The sequence below is a fragment of the Mustela nigripes genome, chromosome 3 (assembly GCF_022355385.1).
Source record: "Mustela nigripes isolate SB6536 chromosome 3, MUSNIG.SB6536, whole genome shotgun sequence".
NCBI lineage: Eukaryota > Metazoa > Chordata > Mammalia > Carnivora > Mustelidae > Mustela > Mustela nigripes.
In genome coordinates, this window is record NC_081559.1 from 24,247,467 (window position 1) to 24,260,177 (window position 12,711).

The 12,711-nt window shown below is 33.1% G+C and overlaps 1 protein-coding gene across 1 annotated transcript in view; it reads left to right on the top strand.

Moving 5' to 3' along the window:
- The window catches only part of SPAG16 (sperm associated antigen 16), a 1,019,820-nt gene that overhangs the window by 696,478 nt on the left and 310,631 nt on the right, over positions 1-12,711 (top strand). The window contains exon 14 of the mRNA XM_059392666.1: positions 3,527-3,592. Coding sequence (XP_059248649.1) covers positions 3,527-3,592 — 66 coding nt within the window. The remainder of the gene's footprint in view (positions 1-3,526; positions 3,593-12,711) is intronic.

Here is a 12,711-nt window from a genome sequence, read left to right on the forward strand (position 1 = left end):
TTGTTTTGAGAATTAAATGAGGCAACAGAAGCACAGTGAAGGGAGGCAATTTGTTTAAGGTCTTACAGCTATCAGATAGCAGATCCAAGAATTAAGTCCCAGACATGTCTGTCCCCAGGGCCAGTGATAGCTAAAATCACTGCCCATAGCTTTTCTGAGAGAAATGAATACTGGAGCAATGACATGTTGGGTCACATGGTTTTTTTTTTTTTTTTCTTATAAGACTCTTCCCTTTTTTATATCTCTTTTTTCCACTTCTTTGAAAGAAAACAATTCTGACAAGAATTCATCAAAGAAGATATTCCAAATTTTAACATCCCGGTTTGGGTATTGCTTTTGATTAAGGCTGTTTGCAGACTAGAATATTAGTAACCCACATATTCCCTATACCACCAAAAGAGTAGACTCACTTTTATCTTGGGAACAAAGCTGGATAGAAAAGCTTTTTTTTTTTTTTTTTTTTTAACTTTTCTTAATTCATGAAACATTTATCTTCAAGTCAGGTTTTGTTATAGCAGCACAAATGTGGTCCGTCAGCATTTCCATTATAACCCCATATTTCCAGGGCTTTACAAGAGTGCCTTAGAGATTCCACTTTGAATTAAAACTTGGCATTCAGGATTTGAATCAGAAAACTCCATTTTCCTTAACAATTAATCAAAGAGTTTAGAGATTTCTCACTTTAGAAGAGTACCAAGCGTAAAACTTTTATAATGCAAAAAAACATTTTGCTAATTTAAATATTTATCTTTTAAATATTAGCCCCCACTATGCAGGTATAATATTATATAACTATATATGATATTAATTCTCAAGGAAAATTAACCATAAAAATTCCTAGGATAATATATGAAAGCTAATTATGGCATCTTATATGGTGCCTTTTTGGCTTTGTAAGTAATTTATTTCTACTGTGGAAATTTAGAGGATTTGAAGTTCTCAGCCTAATTGGATTAAAGTTATAGCAGCATCAAGATAGTGAACCAGAATAACATGAGCAGAGGAGAGGAATCCTGAAAGAGTGCCATAGTATTTCAACATATTTTTGTGAAATTTAAATTCCTGTGGGGAAATTTTGCATTCAGTGAAAAGGGATAAAGAGCATGTATTAATTATGTGAATAAATATCTGAAATTTAACTTGCTGAACATAATGGCAATAGTGAGGACTAAATAGAGCTTAGTTATTAAGCCTTTCCACCTTTGCTTAGTTCCAAACTATCCCATGAATGTCCTATAACTGTGATGAGACATGATGATGATACTCTTTCATATCTCATTTTGTAATCTTTGCTGTACTCTTTCCTCCATCCATAAAGGTTTAGGACTAAGTAAATACCAGGTAATGAATCAGAGTAGATGAAGCCCTTTAGTAACAGTACTCTCCTGATTTACATCTCTCCATCCACACTGACTTCCTTACTATTGCAGAAACACACAAGATAAACTCCCATCTTTGAAACACTAGCTCTACCTATTCTTTCTTTCCGAAATGCTTTTCGTCCAGATATCTCCTTGGCTTGTTTCCGTCCTTGTTCAAACCTTACTTTTTGAATGTAGTCAAACCGTATCATTCTACTTGATAATGTGGTTTGCCCTTAGCCCCTTAATCTCAAAACTCATGATACTCCTTACCCTGTTTGACTTTTCTTCTTTTCACAAGAACTTGTGATCTTCTAACACACTTTATATCTTTTAAAAATATTTTATCTTAATAGATATTTTTATTTAATAGCTATTTAATAGATATTTTTACAATATCTATTCCCATCTTCTCCCCTTATAAAGTAACGTTGATGAAGACATGGTTCTTTGTTTTATTCACTGACAGATCCTAAGCACCTAGAATTGTGCCTGACATAGATTAATTGCTCAAAACTATTTGTTGAATGAATACATTGTTGAATTTTAAATCTGAATTTTAGCCCATAACAAGAATCTACAAAAATATTCCAGATATAACTCTCTACTTTGGTTCTTCTATAATATTTGTGTTATTTCCCTAAGATAATTAAGAATGCCCTTTGAAAATTGGTGTTTAAATGAAAACTCCCCACATTTAAATTCCTTGTGTAGGGCGCCTGGGTGGCTCAGTGGGTTAAGCCTCTGCCTTCAGCTCAGGTCATGATCCCATGGCCTGGGATTGAGTCCCGCATTGGGCTCTCTGCTCCGCGGGGAGCCTGCTTCTCCTCTTCTCTGTCTGTCTCTCTGCCTACTTGTGATCTCTCTCTCTGTCAAATGAATAAATAAAATCTTTTAAAAAATTCCTTGTGTAATGTGTTATGGGTCAAATTTGCTTGAAATAATTTAAACTGATGTTTTGAAATTTTTATAGTTAATTTTTAGTTATTATTTGGAAAAAATGACCTGAATGGGTAGATGTGAAATAGTTTTCATAAAACAAATGCTTAGTTTGTGTTAAAAATACTACTGTACATGTTTTATAACATTTTTATACATATATTGATAATGCCAGACTGAAAACTCAGGAATTAAAACATGATCTCATAATCTAAAACAAACTAACAAAAAACCACCTACAACCCCAGCAGTGATGGAAATGATGTGCTGAAAACAAGTACCCTCTTAAGGGCTTCACTACTTGGCCCCATGGCTTGAAAACTATACTAATTGCAAGATGGAGTCATTTAGCGAAACTTCACCACCAGCTCAATAGAATAGGAGTGAGGATACTAGAATTTCAGTGCCCAGACAAGCATAGAAGACACAGTCACCAGCACAGCCTTGACTGATTCTGAAAGGTAGCTGATAGCAAAAGCTAGCATTTTTTTAATCATGAGAATGTATTAACTTTATTATTTGACTAAAGCAATACTTTTTTGGGGGGACAGGAGTGGTAATAAGCAGTTTATTTGGTTGCTATTCCAGGAAGTAGAAGTAAAAAAGCAAAGAGTGAGCTAAAGAAGAGAGCAAACCCAATAAAGGATACATTCTTGATCCAGTTACCCTGTGGCCAACTGAGACTAAATACTTCAGAGGACGCTGTGATGAATAATTGTAGAACACACTGCCTTAGAAGCATTCCTTTAAAAAGCACTGTCCAGTAGGATTTTCTGATGATGAAAATGTTCTATATTACATCATCTGCTGTAATAGCCACTTGGAAGATGGCTAGTATGACTGAGGAATTGAGTTTTTAAAATCTTAATTAGTTTAAATGTAGGTAGTCATATCTACGGCTGGGTAGTGACTACTTGATTGGACAACTCAGCTCTAAGGGATCAAAGTTTCAGGTATTAATCATTAATTTCCATCCCCCATTTGTCAAGGTATATGGGGGAATGGGTATTAACTCTGTCATACTTCCATCCTAGCCTGCATGGAGGCTAAGATATCTGCCAGGGTTGGGGAGAAATCCCTGAAGAAGAAAAGTTGAGAGGAATATACTGCCCCAGTATAAGGAAACTTAGCATAATACTTTAAAACAAATAAAATTAATTGCCTTTTGATTTATTTCACATACTGAGTGAAAATGACTTGATTTTATTTCTTCTGTGTCTTCTTAGGGTAACTGTGAGCAGTCACTTTATGGTCACATGCATTCTATCAACGATGCCACCTTCACTCCTAGGGTGAGTTCAGTTCTCCCAATAAATTCTTTTAATATTTCATATACACAAATTAATTTTATTAAAACAGAGTCCCAGGGTAAAATGGTAAGTTAACTGGGTAAAGAGAACAAATTTAGGAATTAATTATGACAATGAAAAAATATATAGATAGTTTGGATTTTAGAAATTAAAAAAACACACACAATATACAGTGGTAGGAACAACCACATTTTTAAAAGCTTCTTGTCTAATGTGGGCTTCGAGAAAGTAAGTGGAATATAAACTTATAAATATTAATGTAGAATCATAAAAATAATGAAAATTCTTGAAAGGAAACCCAAGAATAAAAAAGGCATCAAAGAAAAATACTTTCTTCAGGTTAAAACAGAGCAACCTTGATTTGACAGCTTTTCAATTACTCACTGAAAGGTTTCAAATCTATCTTTCTTCAAATAAGCTTGATGACATAGCAGAAGTGTTTGTCCACAGCTTGAGGTATTCAGTTATCAGGATGATTTTACCAGCTATGAAGATTATTAAACACTGCTTTGAGTTGCTAAGCTAATTGAGGTTGTCTTTAAAAGGGTACAGATAGTACTCATGGAAGGATGATTTAAGTTTGTTCTTTCTCAGATGAAAGCTATTTGACTGATAGATGACCTCTCAAGTCCTTTCAAACTCTATGATTTAATTATAGCTAACATTTTAATTTGTCTCTAAATGCCCAGGAGATTGTGACTCTTAATTCCATACCCTCTTCTTTCCCAATTAGCTAAAAAAATTAATCTGATAGATTACCTACCTCTAACTTCAAAATGACAGCATCGTCAAAATTCCGATACTATCATGCTGTTATTATTCTTTTAGACAGAAGAAAAATGTTCACTAAAATTTATTTCTTCTAAAGGAATGTTATTTGCTCCAACTAAAATTGTGCTGGTGCATTGTGAATGACACCTTGAACATTAGTGATGGGCTCAACTACAATTATATTTTAACAAATTCATCTTATTAAGGAATTTCCATTTAATTAACTCTATTGAGCCAATATATTATGGATTAGTAGTAGGTACCAAGTGAAATTCTATTTTTAGCAGAACATAGAGCCATTTAAGCACTGTGAACCCATATGATATAGGATATTTATGCTAAAAATCTATTAAATGGCTTATAGCTTCACATACCGTAAGAAAATTAAATGGAAGCTAAAATGAAATAAATTATTTTATGAGTCAAGCATTTTATTTTGGTAAGCCATAGCATAGCTAAAAAAGACATATCATTTAACATCCCAATAATAAAATTAATAAATATAAAATTAACCAAATTAAATCTATTCATTTAGCAATCAAGGGAAACATACATTAAGTACACATAATTAAAAGGCAAGATGATGAATATGAGGTCCTTGTGTCCAGTATCAATGTGACTAACCTGTTTTTGTTTATACATTTTGTCCATACTAAAGGACTTATCCACACTATTCCAAATCAATATCCCCAAGCTTCATTAAATGCTTCCATTAACTCTTCTTTGCTGTAAATGTTTGATAACTATTAAGGAAATGATATTTTATGATGATGACTGATACTCATGGGTGAAATTTTTGATTATATAGGTCAGTTGTTTTGAAAACTGTTTCATTTCACATACTTTCTAAGGAACGTCAAGAGATTAGGAGGTAGCAGTGACTGAAAGAGCACAAAGACTTTTACTCAAGGACATGGCATTGGGACAGAGTTTACATTCAAACAAACTATCAAACAAAGCTGTTCTAATAAGTGCATTATAAAGTGCATATATAGCAGGCAGAAACTTGAATTATTTAGAACTAGACTTGCTAATATTTGATGCCTTTAGGAATATGACTTCAAGTTGCACCACTAGGTAAAAATGCATTTAGCTATTTATATAAACAATTTTAGGAAAATTCTACAATTTTAGATTTGTAAGCAGAAATCACAAACGTAAAATTCAGTGTTATCTAGCTAGCAACCAAGAATCACAGAAACAAATATACAGCATATAATAGTTATATATGGTCCTAAAAAGCTATGTAAATTGAATTGTATTCTTTATTATATTATTAGGGTTTGATGTCTTTATTCTTAACCAATCTTCCTATTGGAAATAGATAGTTATTTAAAACCTTTTAAAGTAATCTGTTAATGAAACATTTTAAGGAATTATGAAAGTGTTATTACTAAGTCCATTTTATAATGCAAAAAAAATGAAAGAAAATTGACAGTAATTGCTAGGCACAGAAAATTCAATGTAAGTTAAAAACAAAACAAAACAAAACAAAACAACTATGTAAAAACACATAGCAAGAAAATGAGCAGGGTATCCCTATCAGAGCGTCTTCCACCTTCAGTTTTCCAGGAAGTAGTCTGATCTGAGTGGAGATTCCATGAGGCTTTCTAGTAGGTCTTGTTGCATCCCCCGAGAGGGATTTGAGAGATGGGAAGGGTAATGAGATCAGATTAAGAAACAAACATAACTGTCTGGGAATTAAAGCCTATGTAATAAGGGAAAACCTGTTGACTTAGCATGTCTATCAATAACAGAAACAAATATAACACATTCTGTATGTCAAAATGGCCATAAAATCAAAATGAAAAGGTCAAAAAGCCAAGTACTAATGAAACATAAAGGTATGGAAAAAGGTTAAGTCCAGTCTGCATTTTATATCCCTAAGTATCTTACCTCTTACATATCAGAGGTTATGATTCCAGGTTCTTTGATAAGGACTGCCCCAGGAAGTATGGTCTAAGTCAGTTTCAGTTTAAAGGTCATTAAGGAAAAATTGACTTTCAGAATTAAGTGAGGGATCATGGATCAAATGAGATATATTAAACTCAAAATACACCAGCATTCCACTGAAATCCTAAAACAGATTCACTGCTGGGAACAGAGTTTACTGCCGAGAACCTCCCAGCCACTTTCCCTCATTCTTTGAAGACTAGAGTTCCTAAATTACTGTCTTTCCCTACATATGTGGCCAATGCACCACTCTGACCACTACCTTCACTCCATTTTCTCCAACACCCCTTTTCTCCTCAGCTACATATTCCTAAAGTCGGACTCTGAACACCTTGTCATTAACTGTAAACACATCATGTTCAAAATCTCAATTCCAAGTATGCTTTTCTGAACATATCTGTTTGTCTTTCCAGGTCTTAAGTAAATCCAGTACAATTTTTCTCCCTCACTGAGAGATTTAATCAGTTAAAATCTTACTCACCATCTTATCACCCCCTCTGCCTTCGCTTAGCATTTTACCCCAGCTTAGGTTCTTCAGTTATCATTCTATCAATTCCTTGCAAAGGACTTCAGTTCAATTTGACCTTATTTCCTCTACATAGCACACCTGGCAAATTTACATTCTTTATAGAAAAGATATAAAAATCCTGGAGATTTTAAAATACTGTACCATCAGACTGGTTGTTCTCTGTTTTTTGTTTTATTCGAATATAGTTGGCACAAAATGTTACATTAATTTCAGGTGAACAATTTAGTGATTTGAGAAGTTTATACATTATGCTATGTTCATCACAAATATAGCTACCATCTGTCCTATACATTGCTATTAAAATATCATTGACTGGATTCCCGATGCTCTGGTTTTTATTTCTATGACTTACTTATTCCATAACTGGAGGCCTGTATCTCCCTCTCTCCTTCACTCATTTTGCCCAACCCTCCACCCCCTCCCCATGGCAACCATTAGTTTATTGTCTGTCTTTATAATTCTGCTTTTTGTTTGTTTACTCATTTTTTTTAGGTTCCATTTATAAGTGGAATCATATGGCATTTGGCTTTCCCCTAACTTATTTCACTTAGCAAAATCTCCTCCAGGTCCATCCATGTTGTCTCAAATGACATAATCTCATCCTTTTCATCCATTTGTCTATGGATGAACACTTAGGTTGCTTCCATGTCTTGGTTTAAATAATGCCACAATAAACATAGAAGTGTATATATCTTTTTGAGTTAGTGTTTTGATTTTACTTGGGTAAATAAATGCACAGTGTTGGAATTATTGGATCATATAGAATTTCTAAACATTGCACAAGAGTTCTTTTTCTCCACATCCATGCCAACACTTACTATCACTTGTCTTTTTTTATTTTAGGCATTCTAATAGGTATAAGGTGTTATCTCACTATGGTTTTGATTTGCATTTCCATGATGATTAGTGATGTTGAGCATCTTTTCATGTATCTGTTGGCTGTCTGTATGTCTTTCTTGGAGAAATAGCTATTCAAGTGCTCTGCCCATTTTTAAAACAGATTGTTTGGTGTGTGTGTGTGTGTGTGTGTGTGTGTGTGTTGAATTGCAAGCATTCTTTATATTTGGATAACCCCTTATTAGATATATCATTTGCAAATATTTTCTCAGATTCAGGAGGTTATCGTTTTTGTTTTGTTGATGGTTTCCTTTGCTGTGCAAAAGCTTTTTATTTTCATATGGTCCTCATAGTTTATTTTTGCTTTTGTTTCCCTTGCTGTTTGTCTACTGATGGACACTTAGGTTGTTTCCATGTCTATTTTAAATAATGCCACAATAAACATAGAGGTGTGTATGTCTTTTTGATTTAGTATTTTGATTTTGCTTGGGTAGATAAATACACAGTTGTGGAATTATTGGGTCATATAGAATTTGTAAGCATTGCACAAGTGTGCAGTGAAACATGTTTATAGCTGATGTCAGAGAAATTCCTGCTATGCTCTCTTCTAACATTTTTATTGTTTCAGGTCTCTTGTTTAGGTCTTTAATCCATTTTGAATTTATTTTTTGTGTATGGTATTAGAAAGTAGTCCAGTTTCCTTCTTTCACATGTACCTGTCCAGTTTTCCCAGAACCATTTATTGAAAAGACTGTCTTTTCCCCACTGTGTATTCTTATCTCCCTTGTCTTAGATTAATTGACCATATAAATATCAGTTTATTTCTAGGGTCTCTATTCTATTCAGCCAAGTGCCAGTACCATACTATTTGGATTACTATAGGTTTGTAGTATATCTTGAAATCTGGGATGTGATATCTTCAGTTTTTTTCTTCTTTCTCAGAATTTCTGTGGCTATTCAGTCTTTGGTCGATACAACTTTTAGTATTATTTATTCTAGTTCTGTGAAAAATACTGTTGGTACCTTGATAGGGATTGCCTTGAATCTGTAGATTGCCTTGGGTATTACGGTCATCTTATTAATATTCTTCTAATCCATGAGCATGAAATATCTTTCCATTTGTTTGTGTCTTCAATTTCTTTCACAGTGTTTTATAGTTTTAAGAGTACAGGTCTTTTATCTCTTTAATAAGTGTATGCCTAGGTATTTTATTCTTTTTGGTGCAATTATAAATGGTGTTTTATTTTGCTTTGTTTTTAATTTCTCTTTCTGTGACTTTCCTGTTAATGTATAAAAACTATGGATTTCTGTGTATTAATTTTGTATCCTGACACTTTACTGAATTCATTTATTATTTCTAGTAGATTTTGGTATCATCTTTAGGATTTTCTATGAAAAGTATCATGTTATCTTTAAATAGCTACAGTTTAGCTTCTTTACCAATGCAGTTGCCTCTTACTTCTTTTTTCTTGTCTGTTTGCTGTGGTTAGGATTTCTAATACTATGTTGAATAAAAGTGATGACAGTGGACATCTTTGTCTTGTTCCTGAGCTTAAAGGGCAAGCTCTCAGTTATTCACCATTAAGGATCATGTTAGCTGTGGGGTTTCTTATATATATGATCTTTATTATATTAATATATTATATATATTAATATATATATTTCTTATATATATGGTCTTATATATATGGTCTTTATTATTTTGAGCTTTTAATGATGAGTGAATGTTGAACCTTGTCAAATGCTTTTTCTGCATCTATTGAGATGATCATATGATTTTTATTCTTCATTTTTTTCATGTTGTATATGACATTGATTGATTTGCCAATGCTTTTTTAAAAGACTATTTATTTATTTGACAGAGAAAGAGAGAGCACAAGCAAAAAGAGAATGGCAGGCAGAGGGACAGGGAGAAGCAGACTCCCCAATGAACAGGGAGCCCAATGAAGGGCTCAATTCCAGACCCAGGGATCATGACCTGAGCCAAGGGCAGATACTTAACTGTCTGAGCCATCCAGGCATTCCTGATTTGCCAATTTTCAACCATCCTTTCATCCCAGGAATATATCCCACCTAATTATTTTGCGAATATTTTGTTGAGGATTTTTGTGTGTATGTTCATCGGGTTTATCGGCCTATACTTTTCTTTCTTTGAGATGTCTTTGTCTAATTTTGGAGTCAGGGTAATACCTCATAGAACAAATTTGAAAGCTATCCTTCAATGTTCTATTTTTTTTAATAGCTTGGGAATAATAGATATTAACTCTTCTAATGTCTGGTAGTTCACACTTATAAATTCATCTGGTCCTGGACTTTAATTGTTTGATTACCAATTCAATTTTGTTACTTGCAATTAGTCTATTCAGATTTTCTATTTCTTCCTGGTTCCATTTTAGAAGATTATATGTTTCTAAGAATTTGTCCATTTTTTCTAGGTTGTCAAGTTTGTTGGCAAATAATTTTCCATTGTATTCTCATAATCCCTTGTATTATGTGATATCAGCTGTTATTTCTCCTTTTTTTGATTTTGCTTTTGAGTGCTTTCTCTTTTCTTCTTGAGTCTGGCTAAGTTTTTGCCAGCTTTCTTTTTTTTTTTTAAATCTTTTCAAAGAACCGCTTTTGGTGCCACTGATATTTATCTATCTATCTATCTATCTATCTATCTATCTATTATCTAGCTAGCTAGACATTGCTTATTTCTATTTTGATCTTTATTATTTCCATTCACTTTGGGCTTTGTTCTTCTTTTTCTACTTTCTTCATGTATAACATTAGATTGTTTATTAGATTTTTTCTGGTTTCTTGAAGTAGGCTTGTATTGCCATATACTTCCCTCTTAGAACTGCTTTCACTGTATCCTAGAGATTTTAGACTGCTGTGTTTTCATTTTCATATGTCTCCATGTATTTTTTGATTCCTCCTTTATTGCTTTATGTACTCATTGGTTGTTAGTATCATGTTGCTTAGTCTCTACATGTTTGTGTTTTTTCAATATGTTTTGTTGTGATGTATTTCTAGTTTTATACCATTGTGGTTGGGAAAGTTGCATAGTATTTCAGTTTTCTTAAATGTATTGAGGCTTGTTTTATAGCCAAATATGTGATCTATTCTGGAGAATGTTTCATGTGCACTTGAAATGAATGTATATTCTGTTATTTTTGGACAGAATGTTTTATATGTATTTGTTATGTCCATTCAGAGGCCTGTTTTCTTATTGATTTTCTGTCTGGGTGATCTATCCATTGATTTAGGTGGCGTGTTCACGTTGCCTACTATTATTGTATTACCATCTAGTTCTCTCTTTATGTCTGTTAATATTAGTTTTATGTATTTAGGTGCTCCAATGTTGGGCACATAAATATTTGCAATTGTTATATACTTTTGTTGGATTGATCCTTTTATCTTTATGTAATGCCCTTTTTTGTCTCTTATTACAGTCTTTTTTTTTTTTTTAAGTCTATTTTGTCTGATATAAGTATTGCTACTCCAGCTTTTTCTGTTCCTTCTTACTTCCATTTGCTTGGTGAATGTTTTTCCATCCCTTCACTTTCAATCTGGATGCATCTTCAGGTCTGAGGTGACTCTCCAGTAAACAACTTATAGATGAGCCTTGTTTTTATATCCATTCTACCACTCTAATTTGATTGGAGCACTTAGGCCATTTATAATTACTTTAAAAAATATTTTACTTATTTATTTGTCAGAGACAGAGCACAAGCAGGGGAAGCAGCAGGCAGACCAGGCAGAAGTCTGGTGAGCAGCACTCCCTGCTGAGCAAGGGGCCAGAAGTGGGACTTGATCCCAGGAACATGAGATTGTGACCTGGGCCAAACACAGCTACTTTAACAAGTGAGCCACCCAGGTGTCCCTAGGACATTTATATTTAAGGTAATTGATGGGTATGTACTTACTGCCATTTAAAATTTGTTTCCTGATTGTTTTTGTAGTTTTTGTTTCTTTCTTCTTGTTGTGTTCTTTTCCTTTTTAAGCAATGAGTATGTATAGTGTTTTATTTGGCTTTCTTTCTCTTTATTTTTGGGGGTTTGTGGTTACCTTGAGGTTCATATGTAACATTCTAAGTAAATAGCAGTTCATATTAATTTGGAAATCATGTAAGCTCAAATACATCTTTAAAAAAACTCCCTTCCCCATTTTATGTATATGTGGTCATATTTTACATCTTTTTATTCATATTTTTCTTATGTCTCTAAGTATGGTCATTTATTTTCCATTTAAAGAAGTCCCTTTAACATTTCTTATAAGGCTGGTTTAGTGGTGATAAACTACTTTATCTTTTGTTTGTCTCAGAAATTCTATATCTCTCTTTCAAATCTGAATGATAACATTACTGTGTAAGTATTCTTGTTTGTCCCTTCAATACTCTGAATATATCATGGCACTTCTCTCTAGCTTGCAAGGTTTCTGCTAAAAAATCAACTGATAGCCTTATAAGATTTTCCCTTGAAGATAATTTTTTGTTTCTCTCTTGATGCTTTTAGGATTCTCTATCTTTAACCTTTGATGTTTAAATCATTATGTGCTATGGTTTTGACATCATATTGTTTGGAACTCTCCATACTTCTCAGACTTGGATGCCTATTCCCCTCCTTAGATTAAGGAAATTTTCATTTATTATTTCTTCAAATAAATTTTCCATACTTTTCTTTCTATCTTTTTCTGGGACCCCTATAGTGCGTATGCTTGTTCACTTAATGTTGTGTAAGAGAACTCTTAATTTACCCTCATTTTTAAAAAATTATTTTCTTTTTTTGCTGTTCTCAGCTTCTGTGCTTTTCATTACCTTGCCTTCCAGATCGCTGATAGTTCTTCTGTATCCTCTAATCTACTCTTGATTCCCTCCACTGTGTTTTTTTATTTTAGTTATTATATTCTTTGACTCTAACTGATTCTTTTTAATATTTTCTAACTCTTTATTGAAGGTCTCACTGAGTTCTTCCATTCTTTCCTCTAGCCCAGTGAGTATCTTTATGATCATTTCTTTAAATTCTTT